The sequence below is a fragment of the Teleopsis dalmanni genome, chromosome 1 (assembly GCF_002237135.1).
Source record: "Teleopsis dalmanni isolate 2A chromosome 1, ASM223713v2, whole genome shotgun sequence".
NCBI lineage: Eukaryota > Metazoa > Arthropoda > Insecta > Diptera > Diopsidae > Teleopsis > Teleopsis dalmanni.
The window spans coordinates 72616854-72641400 of record NC_051846.1 but is presented as its reverse complement, the minus strand read 5'-3'; the positions used below and the strand labels follow the sequence as shown (position 1 = coordinate 72641400).

The following is a 24547-nucleotide window of genomic DNA, read 5'->3' as shown; positions in this document are numbered from 1 at the left end:
AAAATTCTAAACAATTTTATAGTATGAATTTATACTCAAAGCAGAAATCAAAATTTAGCATGGACACCACCCATATTGCGAGAAATTGCCATAAAATTATATTTGGGAACAAAACCAAAACGAACATTGCCAGAAGTCAAAAATAGCAAAAACATATATGAGAGTCATATGCGTTTTGGCTGTTAATCTTGCATTTTTGAACGGAAATTCAAAACTTGGACGACGATAGCAAAAGGTGATTGCAAATTTGACGATAATAAACGTCACATTTGATAAAAAAAAATTCACGAAACATAAAAAAATAGAAAACGACAAGTGAGTGCGTGACATGTTGGATGTGGATAAAATATGACGTTTTAGTCAATAAAAAACATGTCAAGACCAAATTTATCAGATTTAGAAGTTTTTCGTGAGTTTGCCTTTGAAAACGACGGCGAAACTGGCACCGATGATGTGACAGATGAATTCAGAAATATTAAAGTACCATTACAGTTGGAGTACGCCATGTTACACTTTGTTTTGCAATCAAGTCGTATATTTTTCATTGACCAAGTCGAAATGTGGGAAAATTTTTTCAACTCGAATGAAGAAAATTCCTTGATTTACAGAGATTTCGTGGCGAAGGATTTGTGTGAACATTTTCAGTACTCAATGTTGCCCTACATTTTCGATTACGAAATAACAAGAGCGCAAGAAAGCATGCTCAACTTCTTGGATATGAATGAGGACTTTGAACGTGTAAGTACCGGTTTCAAGCGTTTGGAGCCAAATTTGCGTTCTGCTCACAAGAAAATGGCGAAACCAAATAAAAATTTTTATATAGCAAATAATAACGCTTCCGTCCAAAATATTGTAGGTATTTAATATATATTAAAGTAATACAAACATATGTAATTTTTAATTAATTAGATAAAAAAACGAACGCAAAATGGCAATCATGCATCTTGCAGTGAACCTAAAAGGTTGAAATTGGATACAGAAAAGTTGAAGCGCAATATTCGTACCATTGTTGTACCGCCTTCTCTTAAAAAGAGTGGCGCGGCAAATAGTTTTGACTTTTCTAAGGAAAACATTGCCCTCTTGTCAGCAGCATTTTCCAGTGAGGATGAGTTAGCAACGCAGTCGCTGCTTACCACGGAACAATTACGTGATCGTATGCGTAAGGCAAAAGAGGCCTTTGAGAAAACTGGGCGTTTACCAGAGAATCTACTCAACGAGGACGAATTAGTATTGAAAATTGAACGATGGAAAAGGGTACAAGATTCCATGGTAAATGTAACGTCCAAAAATTTGTTGCAAAAATAAATGTAATAGCATTAATGCATATCTGTAAGTGTGATGTACCTTTTGTATATTTTTTTTGTATAGTTTTTTTCATTCTGTTATGTTTTCTTAGATATGCTAAAATAAATTCAATATACAATTAAATTATATATCACATATGTATACATGTGTATTAAATATATGCATTAAAAAAGTCTTATAAAGATAACTACAAAATTGATATATATTATAGATATACATAATAATTAATATACATGTTAATATTACTGTTACTGTATTGCATTTAAAATTAAAAAATATGTAAAAAGTAAAATCTTGTATTCATTACTGATGTGATATCCTTAAAGAAAAACACGCGCTACGAATGTTAAATTAAAAATAATGAAAGTTTAAATAAATTATGGCTAATAGTTAAATGAAGCTAATTACTTACTAAAGCTAATAACTAAATAAAGCTAATAACTAAATGAAGCTAAAAGCTGAATGAAACTAATAGCTAAATGAAGTTAATAGTTTACTGAAGCTAATACCTAGCTAAATAAAGCTAATAGCTAAATAAAGCTGAATGAAATTAATAGCTAAATGAAATTATAATTAAATAAAGCTAAGAACTAACTGAAGCTAATAGCTGAATAGCTTATATATATATTAAAGAATATTAAATGTTAAAACCAGTAGCTAAAAATTGAAACGATTGTAAACGATTTGTAGAAATCCTGAGCTTCACTATAAGGAACTTGAAAATGTAAAATGTATAATAAATAAATAAATTTTTTGTGAATTTCAAAAACGGCTCAATAGACAACATTCAGTAGAGTAGATTGCATTTTTCTTGTGTCGTTTATTTCAACAAAATCTAACATCAGACATTTGAAATCACTAATTTTTGAACTCAAAATTTCATTAATAATTTATATAATAATAAATATATATTGTATGAAAAAGATATATCTATAAATTCATTAGAATGTTTATTAAACATTTTTATGGAAATTTTTTTATATTTAAGACAATAAATTAATTGCAAGTTTACATGCTAACTTTAAACAGGTATAGTGAGCTCCTGAACTACAGCTTTCAGCACATCCGGCGTTTTGAAACACCAATTCTTTATGTTTTTACTGACACGACACCAAGCCTCTCCGTGTTTTGGTTCCGCGGTAATGCAACGCTGCAGCACTTCATTCTGTTGTTCTTCGGTGCCGTGTAACAATTCGAATTTATAAAAATAAGCCCAAGCATCGCCTAAATCAGAATCGATCTTTACCTAAAAATAAAATAAATATTAAGTAAATTTAAACTTTTACAATAATTCAACTTTAGATGACTCACTGTGCGATTAAACCAATCACGGCACTTTGTGAATTTATGTTCCGACCAAAACAACTTTGATACGGCAAGCAGCACATGTGGGTCGTGTTCACATTTCTTTAAAGCATCGACAGATTTCGTTTTCCTTAATGGTTTAGCTTCCAAAAATATTGATTCAGCCCATAGTTCGCCTGCATCGGAACACTCTTGCAAAGCACGTGCCATCATAGTACTAGCAATTTCCTTCAAGCCTGCACGCAGTTCCACACGAATTGCTTCCAACCAAAGTATAGGAGTTTTAGGATTACGCAAACGTCCTCTCTCCAATATCGAACGTGCTTTAGTTAGTGTACCTTTACGTTCCTCCAGACGTGCAGACAATAACCATAGAGAAATTGAAGTAGGACACTTTTTAATGCCATCAGTATATGTGACTGCAGCATCATCAATTTTTCTCTGTTGTTCTTCAATTTGTCCTTTCATCATCCATAATTTTGCGAAATCAGGAAATACTTTAACTGCCTCATCCAATAAACGTAACGCTTCATCCAAACGATCCAATGCCCATTCTAAACGTGCCGATTTCATCATAACACGTGGTGTTGGAGCAGATGCACGAGCTTTTGCCAGCAAACGTCGTGCTCTTTCGTATTCTGCATTTTCAGATTCTAACTTAACAGCAGCCAACCAAATATCTTCAGAATTGGGATTAGCTTGGAAAGCCAGCGATAAAATCCCACGTGCTGCTGGTACATCACCAGCTAACCATTTGGATTTTGCACCCATTAACCACAGGACTTCAGATTTTGGACAGTGCGCAACTGCACGTTGCAGTAAAGCTTCTAATGATTCCCTTGTGCCATGATTTTTTTCAAAGTAAGCAGCACGCAACCAAATACTCTTCTTCGATGGAAAGACTTGCAAAGCATGTGCATAAACCGCACGTGTACATTCAAAAGCATTTTCTTTGGCACACTAAAAAGAATAAAACAAAACGTTATAATAAAAACAAACAATGAAACAATAGAATACATACAAATTCCGCATCATCGATCCAGGTTTGCTTACGATCTTCCTCCTCCACGCCAATACCAATTACAGCTTTAATTATGGCTTGACAACAGTGTACTGCGCCAGATTTCTCTGCTTCAATCGCTTCCTGGAACCAGTGATCACGATTTATTTCCACACCATTCGCAACCAATGAAGTTAACGAACGATCAATAATCTTCTCTACCATGTGTATATTATCATTCGCCTCCTCCAATTTTGCTGCAGTCGTCCAAATCTGTCGGTCAGTTGGTATGTTTTCGCGTGCTTTATTAAGCACTTTACGTGCGTTCTCATACGTTTCCAAACGTGCCAACGCCAACCACAATTCAACACTCGTGTTGCAACACTCGACAGCACGTGATAACAAAATTCTGGCATCATCCGGTTTTTCTAACTCAACTGCAGCTTTCCACAAACGCACAGAATTGGGTATATGTTCTAGTGCCTTGCGGAATACGCGTCGCTTGGCTTTTGTTTCCGTTTCGAGATCAGCTGCCTTAATCCATATACGCACCGATGTTGGAATGTGTCTTGCTGCTTGTGCTATAACTGCCTTTGCAGTGTCTGGCGGTTGCAAACGTGCTGCCTCCAACCACAAATCCTCTGATGTTGGATTTATTTCACAGCCACGCATTATGAGATTACGCGCCATAACTACTTTGCCAGTCACTTCTTCCAAACGAGCTGATGCTATCCAAGCAGGTGGATGGTTAGGATTTGTTTCACGCACACTTTTCAAAAGTAAACGCGCTTTTTTTATGTCATTGATATCGCCACCATATGTTGGTATCATACTTTGCAAATCAGTCAAATATCCTTTAGGATCTACAACCGTTTGACCAGTAACAGAATCCGACACTTGAGAGAGTTTCACATTCATCAATGTATTACGAGCTTGACCAATTTTACGTAAATCCAAATCGCCAGTGGGTGTTAACATACCTGGTGTAGCTACGCCAGGTACCATTGAAGCTAAGCCAGACGTTGGATCAAGTGTCGAACTGCTTTCACCACCCAAATTACGTGATAACACACTGTCCGGCAGTGGTGTAAACTTTTCAGCACGTGGATTTCGTTGTTTACGATTACGACTGTCACCTACTTCCGGAATGGTTGACCATTCTTCAACGGTGATATTTGCAAGTGAACGTTTTAAATCAGAAAATTGTTGCTGAATTTTTGGTCTGCAAATAAAGATGTTGATGTTATTATTTTATTACATTATATATAAACTTATTACTACATACCGTTCCTGACGATAACGTTCCAAATCTTCACGCATCCTGCGGTCTCTATACTCTTTACGTTTCTCATCCATGCGTTTATCAATTGAGTCATATATTGCATCTGCTTCTTCGTCATCTTTATCATAAGGATCTTTTGAGAACAATGATCCACTATAACCACTAAATTCATCATAATTTGAATCATTTAAATCCTCATCTTCCTCCTCTTCTTCTTCTTTCTTTTTACGCTTTGCAGCTGGTGGCGCATGCCGGTCATCGGAGACATCATTTGCATCTCGTGCGGGACCAATATCAGAACGTGTTGTAAAACCAGTAGCACTAAAGAAAAAAGTAAATAAAGTTAATATTTATTTATTAAAACACATTAACATATTTTTAGAGAAAATATATTTACCCGCGTCCTACACCAGCAACATAACCTAATGGTGCTGGGACACCAAGAAAATGTTTTTTATTTCGGTTTGCTATTACCGCTGCTGTTATGTTCGACATTCTTAAATAATTATGATTGTAATATTAAATATATTCCAGTTTTTTGTTGATAATAAAGAGCAATTGTGAAATAGGCTGCGTAAACTAAATTTGTTATTATTGAAGGTGAGTATAAACGAACAGCTGACTGAATGCATTAGCTGTCAAATTAAGATGACCATCTAGTTCTTTTGAGCAGACTAGATATGACACATTGTAAGGTGAATTTTTTTCACGCAATGTATAATTCATTTACCAAACAATAGACAAATATATAAGAACATTATTTATTGGTTCCATAATAATTATTCTATTACATATAATAAAACTATGTAAATGAAAAATATTTCAGTAAATATAGTTGATAAAAAACTTTTAAAATTAATTAGTTAACTATATAATTAAAATTGCAATACTAAAATCATATGATATTGGTGTATATTAAAAAATAATATATCAGCGTTATTTATATATAATATTATTAGCCGGTGCATTTATCCTGAATAAGCCAATCTTAAAAGTTGTGTTAAATCAATTAATTACTTAAATAGTTTAAAGTTGTGTACCCTTAGAATAATTAATAACACAAAAAAAATTTAAACATTTTTCTTAATTAATAAATATGATTAATGTATACGCTGTGAAGACACAAATTAAATCTTTTATTATTTTATCGTATTTTTAAAAAAATAAGGAAACATTATTATGGAAAAATATAAAAAGAATCACAAATTTATTTGATAATTTAACAATTTGTACTCATAATTTTCTAAATTTTAAAAATCAAAAACTAATATCATATCAGAAATTTTGTTATATAAATTTGTTTATCTAAAATTGCAAATTCTGTAAACTTTCTTCCCGATTTTTTAATTTTTCTTGCATTCCTGGTTCTAATTTCATAATTTCCTTTGCTTCATCCAGAAGCAATTTCGATTCCTTGAGGTTTCTCTAAATAATTTAAAATAAAACTTTATGTAAATTATAATTTAATAAACTTTTTGTATATATTACATCTCTGTTTAGTAAATTTTTCTTGACAGCTATAAATAATGCCCATTGTAAGTCCAAGAGTAAATTTCCACGAAATATGCTCCAACCACCATCTAGCAAATCTGCTAAATCCAGTAGTTCGCGGCATAATTCTATTTGTCTGCTGATATGACTTTCATCAATTTCTGAGAATTTAATGCTTGAGGTGAATAGAAGAATAATAAGTGGTGAATTTTTTATACTTACCACTAGGATCACTGGCCGAAGTGAGAGCTTTGCCATAAAGTTGCGTTAAAGCATATTTCACTTGCAGCACATAAGTGTTTTTCTCGTGAAGATCAGCGCGGTGTTTATAAATAAAATCTTCAAATTGAGTAATGCTGGTCTTATTACATCCATCGATTTCTTTCTGCAATGCTTCATAGCCTTTAAGGATTTGCATTGCAGTTTTTGGATCCTGACAAATTTGACAGGTCCATTTTGCGTCATTGTCATATGGATTGGTGGAAATGAATTTTCCAATCTTGCATTTCTTACACACAAACGATCCTGCAAATGTATTTAACTCCAGTGGATCGGCACAACGTTGACAAGTGCAGGCGAAACACTTGGCTTGCGCTAGATGGATGCGCCGCAACAATGTGCACTTCAGTGGTTGCGTATAAGAAGTTGCAATAATTTCACCTTTCGCAATTGCAGTTTTGGCGATAAAAACGATTTGCATGTTGTCATCAAACGTGTGTCTCGCATTGGATATGCAGTCATGAGATATCATCGCGGCAGCTGGATATATGGCGCGTACGCGTATTGCATTGCTCTCTTGTCGTACGTCAAACGCATTAGTGTCAATGCGTCCCGCAATGCGTAGGATTTCGGTCTCACTCCACTCGTGCAGCCCCATTATTCTGTGCATGAATGTTATTAAGTTAGCGCGTAGTACATTGTACAGTGGCGTACCGATACGCTCCGGTAGATGATGTTCCAGTTCGGCAAATTTATCGAACAGCTCCGCGCTTTTATTCTTTAATAAAATGCAACGAAGTGGCATTATAATGCAATAAGCGGGTACCATCGTCGTGGAGTTCAGGTTCGCCGAATTATAGTTGAGTTTGCTTTCGAATTTGCGCGCTGACATAAGCTGACACTCATCCACGTGGTTCGGGGAGATTTCGCAAGCTTTGCTGCACAGCGGCCATGTACATTTGCTGCATTTGTAATAATTTTTCTGCGGAGGTTTAGGATCTGGTAGTAGTTTGTGACAACCTAAGCAAGTGGGTGCGCATGATATCTTTGGTCCGTATATAAGTGGTGATTCTCGCAATATGATTTCACCAGGCTTAATATTACGTTTGGCACGTAAGTGACGACCAAGCAAATCGTTTATGGCAACCTGAAAAGAATGAAATTTCAACAATTGTTGATTAAGGACGTAACGAATTAAAAATGTAAGTAAATATTAATTTAATTATAAATAGTTTTTAGATTTAGAAAAACCTTTCACTTTGTCAGTAAAATAATATACGATAATTGTTGGATTTGTTATTTCTTAACATCTTTCTTGATAAGGTAAAATTCATAAACTTTTATAAGAAGTCTATAACATATAATCATATGTAGGTCAAAACTATACTATATTATTCGATGCTATATCAATATATATAATTGGTGCATAATCAACAAATCTGTTTATATCGATTTATACCCTTTCCTTAACAAATACGGTACTTAATCGTATTACTTGGGTGTCAACGAAGAAAATTGTTAATATAGGTTTTTCATTTCTAAGAGCTGTGGGAATGTATAGTACAAGATAGCTCATAATTTTACTAACTTCGCCATTGCATTGCGATCAAAATCTGGTATATTTCATTCCCTGATTGTTGTGTTTGACAATATGACATTTTTGTAAAGAGAATGTTAATGTTTGCTAATACCTTCTTTGCTTCTTTCGATTCAGTTAGCTGATTTTGCAACTTGATTAAAGAAGTATAATCTTCATCTGATGTATTGGATTACAATAATCTTCTCGCATAATTACATGTTCGTATTAAATGTAGAATTAGTGCACTTATTCAATTATGTTATAGGGATAAGGACTTTAAATATTCACCTTGTGAAAGCTATTTCCAGATGTTATGAAGGGTAATAAAATCGGTTACCCCTGCATATAGAAAGGGCACTGAACCCACCATGCTAGGAGTGGATGATGTTTTGATGATGGTGATGGGAATTGCGATAATATTTGATCTGGTTCAGTTGAGTAATGAGGAAGAGAACTGTAAGGTGGTTTATATGGAGGTAGTTCATCGTCTATGTCAAGGGTTAGCAACTGCAGTTAGCAGTTGTAGAAGAACCATATTGAGTTTGTATTATTTCATGTCATGGAATAATTGCATAAATGAGCAACTTATTTCAAGAGTAGATGAGTTAATTAATCAGAAGTAACTGTTAGTAACGCGACCATATTCTGACCAACTATATCAAAACAGTTTGTTCTTGTTTGTTGGGAAAATAGTCTATCAGGTATGTGTAGTAGACAGAAGATACTATTTAGACGTTAAAATATATATGTCAATTGATACATTATAGATTCAATATATGTGTATATACATTTGTTTTTATAATAAAAATGATTTCATAGCACTTTTCAATTTGACTTTCTGCATAAGTCCTCTTAAATAGTCTAGATGATTGTATAAACGGGGTAGGTCCAATAAGCTTTTGTGCATTGTGAAAACAGATGGATCTACGGTACGCGTAATAACTTAACAACGTTTTGATACATATTATTTTATCTTTTTTTTTGCATTTGGTGATTAAATACATACGAAAAGATTTCACTTGTTAGGTTTAATTAACCATTTTTCCAGAACATTAATAACTCCATCTAACCATTTTAGTATACTTAAGTACATAAACAATGCTTAACAATTTGACATGATCTTAAATTAATGCTCTCTATTAATTAATTTTGTTGTTGTAGTTGGATCTTAAGGGATCTTAAGGGTCGCAACAAGATGACATCTTACTGATAAGGATCTTAGTTTACCATATGAGTAAATTTTTAATGATGTCAAATGAATATTTGATGTGGCCGAATAAATGGTTGCATGAATGGTCGAATTTGGGTGGGAATTAAATAAAGCCATAAGGTTGAGTTAAAGAAAGTTGATGTAAAATCTAAATTGGTGTGAAATGGTTCAAAAAACTGCGACATAGGTAATACAAAATTATAGATTAAGGGGGTCGAATTTGTTTGTGTAGTGTCAATCTCAATTTATAAAATATAACATACAGTTATAGGTATAATAAGAAATAAAGTTAAGCAAGTATATTCTTATATATATACAATCTAGATACTTTAAATTGAACTCTAATTATTATTTTAGAAGACTACAAAACTCTTCTATAACACAAAGTTTGTGAAGAAATTCGGTTTACTTTAATCGTTTTTACGCTTCTCATCAAATTACTAAGAACTTAATATTAGTTAATAATTGATTTGACGTCCTCCAAAACTTTTATAAAACAACGTATATATTATTTTTTAAAATTTACTGTCAAATAATCTATATGCAGATTTTATTTGTCTGTCTTAAAAACTGAGAGATTATTTAGATTCCGATAGTTTAGATTCGGAACTAGTAACTTACAAATCAAAATACAGATAAACAAACACACAGAAAAACATATATGTAAAACACCTATATTTCATTAGATAGACCTTAGATCAACTAATCATATTTTACGGGTATTTCGGGTATGGATTTTTTGAAACTGTGTTTATTAATGTATCGCGGTAAACTTAATATATTTTTTTTAACTGTGTTTATGAAGGGTTAAATCCATTATATAGGAATTATATAGAAAATTAAACCACCATTTGTGCTCAATTTTTATATTAAGAAACCTTGAAATTTGTGATTCAACGCGGAGCATTAAATTTTATCTCGCAGTTATATACTATAGGCTAAGGCTACTGCTATTCGTAGTCGGTTATACGAAGTATTCGGAGAATGCGATCAATCAGATAGTAAACGAAGTCTCCGGGGATAAAAAAAATCCGGTTTTTTTTGTAAATCCGGAGTCTTCAAATATTTGGAACATTATTGGTAGTCAAATTATTCGGAGACTTCGTGAACAAAAGTTGAAGGAAGAGCACAAAATGCAAATGAATGTGCATCAACACAAATAAACAAATACAAATAAACAAATTTATTGTGAAAATTTTTTTAGGAATGATAGAATTTGTTTGTTTATACGATTTTGTGGATTTACAAAAAATCCGATTATTTTCGGACAGACTTCGTGCTATCCGAATAACCATATAATCGGATACCTTCGGTTTTTAAAATATCCGAATTATATGAACAGCACCACTGTAGGTAATGTATAATAACCCGACATTTTCATAGAATACTGAAAATACTGCAGAGCACTTAATGCCCAACGGATTAAAACTTAAAAAACTTTGATCGAAGATTACATCCTTACAATTTAAGATAACTTAATTCAATTTACAAGCATTTTATTTCAGCACAAATTTGATACTTAAAGTATCTATAGTTCGATAAAAGATAATAGAATAGATCGAAAACTATTAAAAATTATAAAAATTTTTTTTAAAGTGATGAATGATTTGTATCTCACGATAGAATTTTCTTAAGATACATCTCTTTGTGTTAAAATTGTCATGTTTGACTAAAAGTAAGGTCAAGGTTAAAGAACTCAGGAATATATAAATGCGATTTTAGTTATATATAGTTGAGTCTGTGACCTTTATCTTAGAAATCACCAGCACTATTTTTCTCATTAAAATGTTGCTAAGAGTATTAAATAAATTAAAAATATAAAGAAAAAAGATTTCATTCATTCTTAATGTTGTGTAGATAGCAACGTTCATATACTAGATGAACCACTTAAGTAGCGTTAGACAATATTGACCTCATAACATTTGCATTCCTTTTTGTGAACTTCCTTCCAATGGGCGACCTGGTGTTCCCGACTGCAGTAGTAAATGTTCTTACAGTTGCTACATGTCTGCGAGGATTTCTTGCCACAAACAGCACATGATAAATTCTTCATTATCACAAATTAATTTCAAATAAATAAAAGAAAATGTTTATAAAGTTATTAATTTTCGAAATGTTCACAAATTTTATTTGACATTTATTGTGAAAATTGTTTGCGTAATAATCACGTTTGCACTGCACCGCACCGCACGAGCCGAAGACGAAAATTTATTTGAAAAGAAAATCTATATTCTTTCTTTACTGGCACCAAGAAAAGTGAAGACAGAACATCATTTGCATATTCCGCGGATTGATTAAGAACGACGACACAAATCGTGGCCACGCGCTGTATTGCCTTCTCGGTTCTCTGGCAGTGATTGCATGTTGTGATCATGTCGCCATCGTTTTATTTTTTTATTATTAGAATTATTACGCTTTGGCATAGAGCGCGTTGTATGCCTCCTATACTTTCTGGTACCTGTGCCTTTCGGATTATTCTATCTTTACCTACTCAAAATACTCAATAATTATTGTAAACGGCTACGACTACAACAACTAATGAAGCATAATTTTCATTTGCTCTGTTTATATTGAGAAACATAAATTTAATAGACCCAATGTCTCGGACCAATTAATTACATCCATCGACAAATGCTAGTCTTACGTAGATTTTTTTGGGTGTCTTTCGATGTTGATAAATGTAATTTTGTTCTTTAATTACAGAGCTAATTTGGTTTTATTATTTAAATGTGTGTACTAAAATGACGGCCTTATAAAAATGTTTCACTGGCTGTATTGTATCTGCATTTTAATAATTTAAAATTTGGCAAGACTTGGGCACTTGTCTGTACCAATTTTTGTAAATAGAATGAAAAAAATATGTTTAATAAAACGTTTCCATAATAATAATAATCAATTATATATTATAAACTTCCATTGTTTGGAATTTAAAAACTAATTGATTGCAAATTTTGATCATATAAATGATATACCATATAATATACCATATAAAAATGATCCGATCAAAAGGTAGATAAAGGATAAAGCCCTGAAATTATTTACGACAACTGATAGGCTTACCAACACCGCTTTATCGAATCTCAGAATGGTTACAGGCTCCTCGGGGAGGTAAGCAGATCTGAGGTCAATTATTACTTAGTCTGATGAAGTGATAATTGACTGGATGATTGACTGGATTTCAAGGTGTAGAGAGGGGTTATGAAAAAATCACGCAGTTAATAGAGAGTAAAAGTACACAAGTGCACTGACACAACTAGGCTCAACATAATAATAATAAAATGGTGTTATTTTCTTGAAAAAAATGAATAACTCTCTGATGGAATTATAATTAAATCCGAGTAACTACTATACTACTCCTTTACTACTATACTACTACTACTCCTATACTACTCAACAACTAACTTTGTACATGTTCTGGACGCTAATTACTTAAAATACTATGAGTCTAGTTGACTAGTAGCGCCATCTATCGAATAATCACTAATATTAACTATAACAATACTGATTTTTTAAATTATACTTAGTATAATTCAATAATATATTACAGTAATAACTCTGTAATTATAATTTTAACTTACTTGGAGTCAAAATTTACTTGTACCAGTGTTTAAACAGTTTTGAACGTGAATCCGGTACAGGTTCTTTCTTATCTTCGGGAGGTAATGAATTGCGAAATTCGGAATAACTTTTTTTTGGACAATATGGTTTTGCGGAAGCAGAAGGTTCAGCGGTTACACATTTTTGGACGTCCTCAGTAACTTCAGTTGCAGTGTTACATTCAGGCTTTTTAGAAACTTTTTCTTTACTCACAACACAATCTTTACCATTTGCAATCTTGGGATTTATATTATTAGAAGATTTGATTGGTACATTTGAATGATTAAGCGATTTATTTTGTTCCATGGTTTTAGCAGTATGATGCAACTGTTTCTGATATACCATTTGAATATCAATTGGAGTATACTCACTGGGCGCTGACGTATTTTTCAACCGCTTATCTTCCGCACACTCTGCTACTGTTTTTCCAACTGTTGTCTTGGGGTCAGACAATTTCTTACTATGAACATCGTCCATTCTTTGTGCGATATTACCAGTGTCATGCTTTTGCCTTAGTCCTACTACTTGTGATAAAGACAGTGGCTTGGTGACATATGATCTTTGTAACTGATTTACCGGAATTTTGCTGGCTTCTGCTATAGCTGCTGTCCGTATTATAGAACCACAAAGTACTTTGCTAGCGCACAAAAATTTATATTGTGCCATTATTTTGAAATTACGTAAAAATTTTTTTATTCGAATGTAAAAATGTTTCCAAAAAGTTTAAGGATAAAATTTTGAATTTTGAGTAACTATTTTCAAATTTTATAAAAAAAAGTTCTGTATTTATACTTATTAATATATATCAAAATATGACTACTATGATTTTTTTCGAAATATTTCTATAATTTAATTATGACATAGAGTAGTAAATTTACAAATCATAGCACTATATCAACGAATTATAAACTAACTGACAAAAAATCTTTGGAATGAGCCAACTTCGTTGGCTTAGTTCATAATGATAATCAAAACGTCAGTGTTTTAGTCAAAGCTGTAGGATAGTCAATATTTTACACGATTTCTATTATTGAGTATATTATGTTGAAGCTATTTGAGCTAGTGCACTTGAGCACTTTACTAACTCGAGGTATCTTCAAAACCCCTTTTTACGCCTTGACTGCATTAATGTTTATCACTTCATCAGACTAAGCAATAATTGACCTTAGATCTGCATACCTTCCCGAGGAGCCTGTAACCATTCTGAGATTCGATAACGCGGTGTTGGTAAGTCTGTCAGCTTTCGCAAATAATTTCAGGGCTCTATCCTTTATGTATTTTTTAATCGGATTAATGTTGAGGTTTCTGAGGATGTCATTCGTCCTAATGTACCATCGTAACTTGAAAAATCCTCTCAAAAATAGAAATTGAGTTTAATGTGCTTAAGACAGATGATCAGAACGTCAGTATTTAAGTCAGTATTAAATTAGAGTATTAAATTAAAGTCAGCGATGAGTTGTGTGTAGTTAATGAACTAGTTGTTAGTCGCCTAGGGACTCCAACGTCAATAATAATCTGTTATAACCAAATAAATATTTTTTTTTATCAATCTCTTGCAATGTATATTTTCTTAAAGATATGGTAAATAAAATGCTTTAATATTTCGAATTTTAAAATTTTTGTTGTAAGAATTAACTTATTATATAAAGAATTCTTTAAAAGTGTTAGGTTAGGTTAAGTTTAAGAGGCAGTCTTGTAAACAAAAAGCTTCTTTGTGTACATATAGTGGCCCATTGTAATACTTTGCATGAAACATCATTTGTACACCAAAACTGAAGAACCACCTTATAGTAGAGGTTGAAGGCATGTAGTACATCTCTGTTTCAGAAAGCATGACTCCCCTATTGAAGTAAAAACGAAACAACCTGATGAGTCGTTAAATTTAGTTATGTTCTTTATTTTAAAGGATAACAACTATATCCTTTTCTCATGTCTGTTAAAAAAAGTGCCCGAAAGATTTTGAATCTTCTTGTAGCCAATGATGGGCACTGATACATTCAGTAAAGTATCGTTTCCTTTTTTTTTTTTGCTAATCAATAACGTTGACACAAGTGGTTAGAGAACGAGTCTTGTTGTATATTTTCTTATTACCCTAGCCTACTACCACCGATACCTTGGTATTGAGTTTATTTTGCTTTAGCTGAATTAGCCGACTGGTCTTACCGAATTTTGTACCAGGTGAGTTTTGTGTTCTGACAAGAATTTTCATCTATACAGGATTTCATTGCCAATGTGTGAGATAGTACAGGTTATTATATAACGATTTCATTGTAATATAATGGTTGGAAGAATTTATATATGGTTTTCTGTTAAGTTGTTAAATAACGTATTGTTTATTAGAAACAAATTTTAATATTTAATATGTATGCAATACCGCGACGTTTAAAGGATTTTATACATTTATCATATAACAGTTATAGAAAAAATGCTATAGTTTTTCAGATGTTTTTTTTAACCCGTTTAGTTTTACCATCTTTCTGAATACTGAAACCAAAGTGAGAGTAGTGAGTATCATTAGGGCATCATTCACAAGTTGGTCTGTGTCGTAGACCTAACAGACGTTTTATAAAGGTTATTTCATGACATATGACGGCATTAATCACTCAAAAACCAAGAGTATTACATCTGAAGATGCGAACCGATAATCTTTCATATTAATTACTATTTGATGGAATAAACATTGATTAATCCACAAAGCTACAAAGTCCTTTTTTATTTTCGATATTTTTCAACAATTTAAACGTCTAAATCAACACTTAAAACTCACAATGATTGATTGAGAAAAGTAACTAAATAGAAGTAAATTTTTTTTACTTCTACTTTATTTTGTTTTTAAAATTTTTTTGCATACATTCTGTTTTTACACTCTTTGATTCTTTATATCCACTTTTTGATTAAAAATATTTAGGGGAATTGTTGCAATAAAGATTCTATAATCTTAGCTAGAAAGACATCTAAAAGTCTTGAACTATCCTGTGACAAAAGGGATCTCCTGGTTGAATCAGGTACAACGGGTGCAGTAGTAGACGATTCTGGAGAAGGCTGAGGCGGAGGGAGCTCTTCGGTTTGTGGTGAAGGAAGTGCTGCAACAGCACAAACTGCACAAATTAAAACTAATAAAAGATAATGTGGAAAAATTAAATAATTTTACGGAAATGTTAATAAATTACTTACAGAATACTAGTATTTTTACTCTGCTGGAAAACATCTCGTAATTATTTTTTAAAGTTTCTCAAAAGATGATTAGCTGAACTTAAGCTTAAATATTGCTTGCAGTACTGAACGGAATAATAAAAAGAATTTTAATTTATAACGAAAACTTGCAGTTTACATTTCATTTCGGAAAATATTTGCAGTTGTCATATCTGCTAACTGGCATATTTAATCCAATCTAAAGCAAATAATTTTGAACTCCATGAACTCTTCTACGTGTTCTCATGGAACTGATTTTGGCACAGACTTTAGATTCACCAAATTCGGGTCTCATTTCTTAGAATATTTGGGTTTGTTTGCGCTATGAATAATGAAATAATAATTTAATATTTTATCTTTTTTAATTTATTTTTAAAAAATGTTAGTAGTTATATTTAAAAATATTTGCTGTATTTCTGATTAGCAAAATAAATAATTTATTTTGCGGATATTTTGATATCGTAGATAATGTCACTACCACAAGATCTTGTGATGCTGGTCTGCGGTAAAAACTAAAACTTTTGAGTTTGTATAAAAAGCGAACTATCGAGCGGAAGAGCATTAAAGTTAAAAGTGCGTGTTACGCTTACTTTTCATTCATAAAAATCGTTTAAGAATTACTAAAATACTCAAAATGTTTGCACGCGGTTTAATTTTGCCTTGTGAGTTGTGAGATTTTATTTAAATGTTTTTCTAAATAAATAATTATAAATTTTAGTCCTAGCTTTGATGGCTGTGGCTTTTATGTGCTCTGCAGTACCCGCTTCTGCAGCTGTTGTTAAGCCAGCCGAGAAGGTAAAACCAACTGAACCAGCTGCTCCGGCTGAACCAGCTAAACCGGCCGCTCCGGCTGAACCCGTTGAAGCAGAACCTGTGGAACCAGTTGAACCCGTGGAAGCAGCAGAACCTGTTGAAGTAGAACCCCCCACAGCACCAATACTACCAAATCCTTTGCTCTCGAAAATTGTATCCGAATGGCTAGCCTTTATTTCAAATCGTCCAAGTGCTTAAGTTACAATATGTAACTTCATAAAAAAGTTTAAATCATTTGCATTGTTAATACATTAACGAATAAATATTCACTTAACTGTTGTAAATTATAATGTGAGTGCTTTTAAGTTTCTGAATTACAAAAAGTGAAAAATTTTTACTAAACATTTCCCCATTAAAGCAGATCTGAACTCGGTCATGAGTTGCATGATTTTTTACTAAACACTTTTCATAAACTCGATGATGAGATGCGTGAGATAACATCACAACATGCGTTACCATCTGTCTAAAATAGGTTTATTTGAGATGAAAGATTGTATTCACTTCCTGTAAGAGGAAATGTAATCACATTTCTTGTGATTGTTCGCTGTGCTTCAAAATGGATGCTTACATCCCTGTTTTTTAACTATCTATCTCTCTAAGTAATGTTCTTTGTTATTTCTGTAAAGCAGTTTATAATATTTTATTAATTTATAATTACTTAATACGCAGAATGAACAACTGAATCTAGTGTACGACAAATTATTTTCATATCCTGTATGTAAAGAATATTTTACGGGCAATCAATATAGTAAACTCGTCAAGAAATATTATAGAACTATGTAAATCGATATCTGTGACAACAAAATCGGTTTTTGGTGTGAAGTTATTTAACTAAAATATATATATTTTATGATTGCATCGGAATTACTCAATATACAAAAGTTAATGTTTAATGCTTTTGGCTATTATAAGAATAGATAAACAAAAATTAATCAAAGCCGTTGCTATGATCACGTTCATATTTTCTCTTAGTAAACTTGCTCATAGATCACATTAAAAACTCAATTTTTATTCCTCTTATGAAGTAGATTTCTATATTATATCTATATAAGTAAATTTTTTTATTAGATTATTACACGTATAGTTCATTTTACATGTGCAAGAATTACTAAGCAATATTTTCGACAATCCTTTTAACTGGTTGTGCTGATTATACGATAGGAGGACTTTCATTCTGAAAAAAATCTATAAAATAATTAAAGTTTTCTTTGTATTAGCAATACAAACATCTGAAAAGTTTTCAACACATTTATTCTAATTAAAAATATAAAATTCTGTGAATTAACAGTACTTAACTGCTTCAATAGAATTGCAATTCAGTTCCAAATTAAGGATAACAAAATTTCTAATTGTCCACGACATGTTACGGACTAAATGAAATTTTATCATAGTACTATAGGAGTAGTACAGGAGTATAGGAGTAGGAAGGCAATCTTCAAAACAGTAATCAATGATTAAAATATTACTGATATTTCAATGATAATTACTTCGAAATTATTTTTTATAATGTATATACATATCATACCTAACCTAAACTAGTGCTTTTGCACCATGTTGGCTGTAGATTATATTGTTAATGGAGGATCTATCCCTTAATCTGCCCTTCTTTTTTGTATATGCCACTGATATATATATATATATATATATATATATATATATATATATATATATATATATATATATATATTATATATATATATATAATATATATAATATATATTATATATATATATATATATATATGTATATATCAATATATACACATGTATAAGTAACATTATATTATATTATATCATATATATATACATTATATTATAAGATTATGTCATTGTATATCTGACAAATGAAACAATATGTTGTCAAACACCTTTTACTTACCTGATATTTAAAGACACGTTTCAGTGAGGTCCAGTTGAATATGTGTTTAGGTGGACTCGAAAAAATTAAAAAATGCCTTATATACAAGTTCCATAAGAATGTTAATAAATATATTTTTACAAACTTTCCACGTGTCCTTTCTAACAGACTGCCCACTTAGTTTTTTAATAAAGAGAAAAAAAATTTCAAATGCCATAACTGTTATTCCGATTAGATTAATGAACCAATTATCAAACTAAACGATTAAAAAAAAAATCAATATCGCAGATATTAAACATTAAATTTTCTACTAACTTCTACGGTTCTGTAAAAAACCAGCATATAAAGAACAGAAACACTAAAAGCTTTCCCATACTGACCCCAAGTATAGACACTCCTGTATCGATGTGTGAGTAAGTCTTCGAATCTTCTCATGTAAACTATCTAAACATAAAGACATTTCTTGTTGTTATAGGGACATTTCAAAGTAAAGTAAAGTAAAGATACTTACTAATGACAACATAGACGCAAACAAGGAATATAAACAGATTGCTACCTTCAAATACTTTAAAATATCCAAAATGGAGGCGTGGAAATTTTCTCCTAAAGTTTGCTTGTAAAAATTAGTCATTAAACCCAAATTTTCGATGTGGTATTTTCTGCATAAACGGAATTGCAAGTACGGGCGGTATTCCAAGATGTTGCAAATGTGTTGTCCAAACATAATTAAACACCAAATCTATCTGTATGTTAGATATATACAAAACTAAAATTTGATGAGTTGAACATTACAAAACAAAAGAAAATTTATATAAATAAAAATTCATTATATTTATTCGACAATTCAATCCGAAAGTCCAAAATATTGGACTACTTTGATGAAATATTTTATAATTTCAATACAGAGGTAAATAAGTACAGAAGATTTATTGTACATCTCTCTACTAGTATAAAGCAATCCTATAAATCTTAACTAACCTTGTTGGCTTTAAATACTCAAGAATGTTGCCTGGATTTAGCATTTAGTTTTGGGTTATGTTTTGAATTTTGAGCATTTCTCTGTGCCGCTTTATCTAAATTTAGTATACCAGCAAAATTTATACGGCTATGTAAAATGACGTTGAACAACATTACTAGCTCCGTTGGAATCGGGAAGAACCTCTCCGAGTCGTGTGATACCAAACGAAGTTTTAGACAGAGTGTCGTGTGACTACTTTAATTTAATGTTGGAAACGATCAACTAAGCAGTAGATTAAAACCGTACTGGCACAATGTTCTACAAAATCGTAATATTTGTGGCGTATGCCGATGACGCCGTCAGTGCGGCATTTTCCAACTCTTTTGGTAAATAAAAAGTACTTTCTGTCAACAAACAAATCTCCTGAGTGTCTGAGGATCCACGCCACTCTTGACAATTATAAGTTCGAAGTTGTGAAAGACTTTGTTTATCTCAAAACCAGCGTAAACACCAAAAATGATGAAAGCCTAGAGATCCAACGAAGAATCATTTTTCCCTTTCTCGACAAACAAAAATTACACTCTACAAGTCTCCTATCAAGACTGTTCTGCTGTATGGTCTAGAAGTTAAGAGCACATTTGTAATCGATGATGAGAAAGCGTTATTAGTATTAGACAGAAAAATTCGTAGGCAACGATTTTCGAATAAAATGTAACTATGAGCTGTATGAACTGTCGATGAACGGAGAGTACACGGCGTGGTCATGGACGACTCCCGTCAGTAATGCCTAAGTTTTGGGCTGGTATTAGTTATGTTCCCAGGTATATTTGTATCAGTGTAAAACATTCTTCTGGTATATGCTCTGACAACTTAGATTTATTATTGCAGTATCTGCTTTGGGGTTTGGTGCAGTTTTTATGCTGATCATAAATGCTATTTTGTTCTCTACTTTCGTATCATTGTATTATTATTTATTTTTTTATTATTATGTTTAAACAAATAAAAAATTTGTTGAATTTATAAAGTGTGTGTTTCATATTGAATGTGGGCTTAATAATTTCAGCTGTTCACAGGCATTGAATTTATTAGGACGTTTATGAATACTTGTGTTTAACATACTTCAAATTGTAGGCAATTTTGTATCACTAGATGATGTTGGTATTCATATATCTTACAACAGTAATCGGATTATATCAAACGAGCTCGTGTTTAAAACGTGACATTTCCCGCTACCTCTTTTTTGAAGATAGTTGTGTAGTCCGTTACTTGTGTAAAAAGTAATATTGATTTGTAAATTAGTAAAATATCTGAAGAAATATGCTATGTGAAGCTTTATTACTATAAAAAATTATGTGCGGTTTAGAGTGAGGTTGCTGTGAGTAAACTTTATAGCCAGGCCTGGTTCGCTTGATTCCGTTCCGGAAATTTCTATGTCAGAGATGAACCTCGCTCTATTCGGCTAATTACCAAAACAGCCGATGAAATTTTGCAACTGGTGGAGTAAGACCGACACGTAAGCTGTCAAGATATAGCAGAGTCATTAAACATCAATTATATGAGAGTTTGGAATCATTTGAAAAAAGCATACTACACAAAGAAGTTCGATGTGTGGGTTATATATGTTTTAACGCAAAGAAATTTGATTAATCTGCGAAATGGCACCATTTTTAAAGCGAATCATTGCGGGTGATGAAAAATGAGTTAAATACGAAAATATACAACGTATATCCAGCGACCATGGTCAAACCCTAAAAACATGGTTTGGTGGAATTAGAAGATAATGCTCTATTACGAGCTGCTCAAATCTGGTGAGACGGTTAACTTAGTCCTCTACTGCTCACAATTCGGTCGCTTGAACAAGGCAATCAAGGTAAAGCACACAGAATTGACCAACTGAGAAGCAGTTGTGTTCAAGAAGATAATACTGAGAAAAAAATTGGGCTCAAGTTAAGAAGTTATTACCGAATCTAAGCTCTATTTTGAGGTGTTCGAAGAGCATTGTAATAAATAAACTAATTTTGAGGGATTGTTGTTATTGTCGAACTTTTAGAAAAAATTTGTGTGTCTTAGCTAGACCATAGCCTTATTGACTGATCTGTTACATACTATTTATATATGTCTTAACATTTACTACTCTTCTTCTGATATTCAAATGAAACTTCATAAATATTATTTTTATAATACGAATTAATAATTTATTTATTTAAAAAAAAAAATATCATTGAATTTGATAAATTGGAAATCAGTCTTTTATATGCAAGTAAAATAATATATAAATGATAAATAATATGATTACATGAACAATATGTAATTAACAATTATTTTTAATTTATTTATAGAGAGTTAAAAAAATTTAACTATTTCTAATTTATTTAATATAAGTTTTTATTATTATTGCATTGAATTGAAGTTAGTAAATAAGAAAATGAATTTGCATATAAATCAGTGACGACCAAATATTGTGTGACGTGGCATATTTAATATCGTACCAAAAGATAATTTATTTCAAATAAAATTTGAAAAATTCTAAATAAAAACGTATATATTTTTTTTTAGTTCTACACCACAAAAATTTAGTCGCACATAAATAACAAATGGAAATAATCATCATACAAAATATTGTATTAATTTTACTAATGCGTTTATAAATATATTTTACTTTTTAATTTGACATATAAAATTATATATATATTTATATGTATATATATATATATATATAAATTATATTTCATATAAATAATATTGAGACATTTTGCTCATGCTTAATAGGTTTTGTATATTTTTTTATAACATGAGCTACATATGTATATATACATATATGCATGAAATACATATATATAAATTTATATTTGTATGTTTTTTGTATGACGTATTTTATTTCAATAAATATTTTGATTTTTTTTTTTTGGTTTTTTTCAAATATTTTTTTTTGTTAAATAAATTCATAAATTATACACAACAATTTTTATTTTAGCATTTTATAACATTTATCATAAAAATTTTGAAGCAGCATTTTATAATTTATAATATCAATATATAATTTATTTTCTCTCATATTTTTCGACTCAACAATGAATAAGTAATATTTAAAATATTTATTTGTAATTTTTAATATATTTTTTTAAATAATGTTGTTAGTTGCTTGATGAGTTACCTAAAGCTTTTATGAATTATGGAATTGAATTGATTATAATTTGGTAATTTAAATGTATAATTAAAAAATTTTAAATTTTAATTTAAAACAATTTTTTTAAGTTGAAGCTTTCATTTTTCACTGCACTTATTATTACATCAAAAAATTGAACTGTTAAATTCTATTATTAATTTATTGCAATCAGCAAATAATGTAAATTTAAAGTGTTCGCATTTAAATATTGTTTACTGAATTAAATTCATCTTCATAAATTCATTTTTATTTAAATTTTAATGTTTTTTTTTTTCAAACAAGCAATATTTGTAAAGCAAAAATGTTTAACTTGCCAAAAAAAGCTAATATAATTCTTTTTGTATAATTTATAAATCTATAATATTGTTTTATTTTAGCAAAAATAAAATTTGAATATAATTTTTAAAATTTATAACTAGCAACTTTTATACTTTTGTGCTTTCAATTATTCTGCCGAATTTACATTAATTTTATACATCAATAAATTTTTATTTATATTTATAACGTACAATTAATAATATCTTTTTGTGCCTATAAGCTTACAAATATAATATATGTAAATCTACTATTTACCATTTGTGAATTGTATAAGAAAAAAAAATAAATATATTCAAATAATAAATATATCTCATAAATGATTATTTTACAAATGTTCCAATTGAGTTAGTCAGCAGTATTCATTTTTTTAAACAAAGTATTTTTTTAAAAATGGGTAATTTTCTTAACCAAACAGATTTACTGATGCATCCATTCTCATTTAAGAGAGACTTCATTACATATAATTTATACAAACATGGTTATGACTAATTAGAAATAATTATTAACGCCATACCAATATAACATAACGTATTATATGTATATAATATCTATATAACGTATATATTATGTATAACGTATATATTATATATAGCGTATAGATTATATATAACTTATATATATTATATATAACTTATATATGTTTTATATAACTTATATATATTATATATAACGTATATATTTTATATAACTTATATATTATATATAACGCATACATTTGTATATATTAAAATGTATATACGAATATGTTATATATATTAAAAAATACTATATCCATTGATGTTTAGAAATTTCAAGTTGTTTCCAGAAATATATATAATTTCGATTTACTGTTACTAATTTGAGTTTTTGACAAAAAATATAATAAAAACTTATAAACTAATTTTTTTTAAAAAATTTTTGAATACAAATACAATTTTTATTGCAATTGCGTATATAAAAATATTTTATGCATTTAATTGCTTTTAGGAATATTAATTAAAATCAATTAACATATTTCAATATCATTAAAAAATTTAAATCAAATTGAATAAATAGAATTTATTTATATAATTTTTAAGCAATGTTTCACCAAAGATAGCGGAACGTATAAAACTTGGTCACAGTTTTTAAAAAGTTTTTCTTTTGTCAAAAATAGGTTTTTACATATACCAACTGAGTATGTAATTGAAAATTGGATTATTCATTTAATCTGTTTTTGAGATTCCAGAAAGTTCCAGATTCAAAATTTTTATATCGTTTTGGACATATCTCAAGC

At 30.5% G+C, this 24547-nt stretch overlaps 4 protein-coding genes across 4 annotated transcripts; 2 read left to right on the top strand and 2 right to left on the bottom strand.

Moving 5' to 3' along the window:
• Window positions 1-40: 40 nt before the first annotated feature.
• LOC119671118 lies at window positions 41-1333 on the top strand. Its single transcript, XM_038081636.1, has 2 exons — window positions 41-852; window positions 910-1333. Exons 1-2 carry the CDS (start codon window positions 373-375, stop codon window positions 1303-1305), a joined length of 876 nt encoding a protein of 291 aa, XP_037937564.1. The 5' UTR covers window positions 41-372; the 3' UTR covers window positions 1306-1333.
• A 960-nt stretch (window positions 1334-2293) lies between these two features.
• On the bottom strand, window positions 2294-5614 carry LOC119668201 (pre-mRNA-processing factor 6). Its single transcript, XM_038077641.1, has 5 exons — window positions 5290-5614; window positions 4896-5213; window positions 3632-4832; window positions 2617-3570; window positions 2294-2551 (listed from the first exon to the last, which is right to left on the bottom strand). Exons 1-5 carry the CDS (start codon window positions 5385-5387, stop codon window positions 2327-2329), a joined length of 2796 nt encoding a protein of 931 aa, XP_037933569.1. The 5' UTR covers window positions 5388-5614; the 3' UTR covers window positions 2294-2326.
• A 516-nt stretch (window positions 5615-6130) lies between these two features.
• LOC119665946 (SET domain-containing protein SmydA-8) lies at window positions 6131-11459 on the bottom strand. Its single transcript, XM_038075207.1, has 4 exons — window positions 11304-11459; window positions 6606-7749; window positions 6381-6544; window positions 6131-6317 (listed from the first exon to the last, which is right to left on the bottom strand). Exons 1-4 carry the CDS (start codon window positions 11442-11444, stop codon window positions 6198-6200), a joined length of 1569 nt encoding a protein of 522 aa, XP_037931135.1. The 5' UTR covers window positions 11445-11459; the 3' UTR covers window positions 6131-6197.
• A 5265-nt stretch (window positions 11460-16724) lies between these two features.
• On the top strand, window positions 16725-17191 carry LOC119685051 (amelogenin-like). Its single transcript, XM_038099240.1, has 2 exons — window positions 16725-16842; window positions 16899-17191. The coding sequence occupies exons 1-2, from the start codon at window positions 16815-16817 to the stop codon at window positions 17189-17191; spliced, it is 321 nt and encodes a 106-aa protein (XP_037955168.1). The 5' UTR covers window positions 16725-16814.
• The last annotated feature ends 7356 nt before the right edge of the window (window positions 17192-24547 follow it).

What these genes read in the sequence shown, in the direction of transcription:
- LOC119671118 (XM_038081636.1), top strand. Translation starts at nt 373, where the DNA reads ATGTCAAGACCAAATTTATCAGATTTAGAAGTTTTTCGTGAGTTTGCC. An exon ending in ACGCTTCCGTCCAAAATATT is followed by an intron (nt 853 to 909) that starts GTAGGTATTTAA and finishes TTAATTAATTAG; the next exon opens with ATAAAAAAACGAACGCAAAA.
- LOC119668201 (XM_038077641.1), bottom strand. Translation starts at nt 5,387, where the DNA reads ATGTCGAACATAACAGCAGCGGTAATAGCAAACCGAAATAAAAAACAT. An exon ending in GGATCGATGATGCGGAATTT is followed by an intron (nt 3,571 to 3,631) that starts GTATGTATTCTA and finishes TATTCTTTTTAG; the next exon opens with TGTGCCAAAGAAAATGCTTT. An exon ending in GTGATTGGTTTAATCGCACA is followed by an intron (nt 2,552 to 2,616) that starts GTGAGTCATCTA and finishes TTTTATTTTTAG; the next exon opens with GTAAAGATCGATTCTGATTT.
- LOC119665946 (XM_038075207.1), bottom strand. Translation starts at nt 11,444, where the DNA reads ATGAAGAATTTATCATGTGCTGTTTGTGGCAAGAAATCCTCGCAGACA. An exon ending in TTCGGCCAGTGATCCTAGTG is followed by an intron (nt 6,545 to 6,605) that starts GTAAGTATAAAA and finishes TTAAATTCTCAG; the next exon opens with AAATTGATGAAAGTCATATC. An exon ending in AAAATTTACTAAACAGAGAT is followed by an intron (nt 6,318 to 6,380) that starts GTAATATATACA and finishes TAAATTATTTAG; the next exon opens with AGAAACCTCAAGGAATCGAA.
- LOC119685051 (XM_038099240.1), top strand. Translation starts at nt 16,815, where the DNA reads ATGTTTGCACGCGGTTTAATTTTGCCTT. An exon ending in ACGCGGTTTAATTTTGCCTT is followed by an intron (nt 16,843 to 16,898) that starts GTGAGTTGTGAG and finishes TATAAATTTTAG; the next exon opens with TCCTAGCTTTGATGGCTGTG.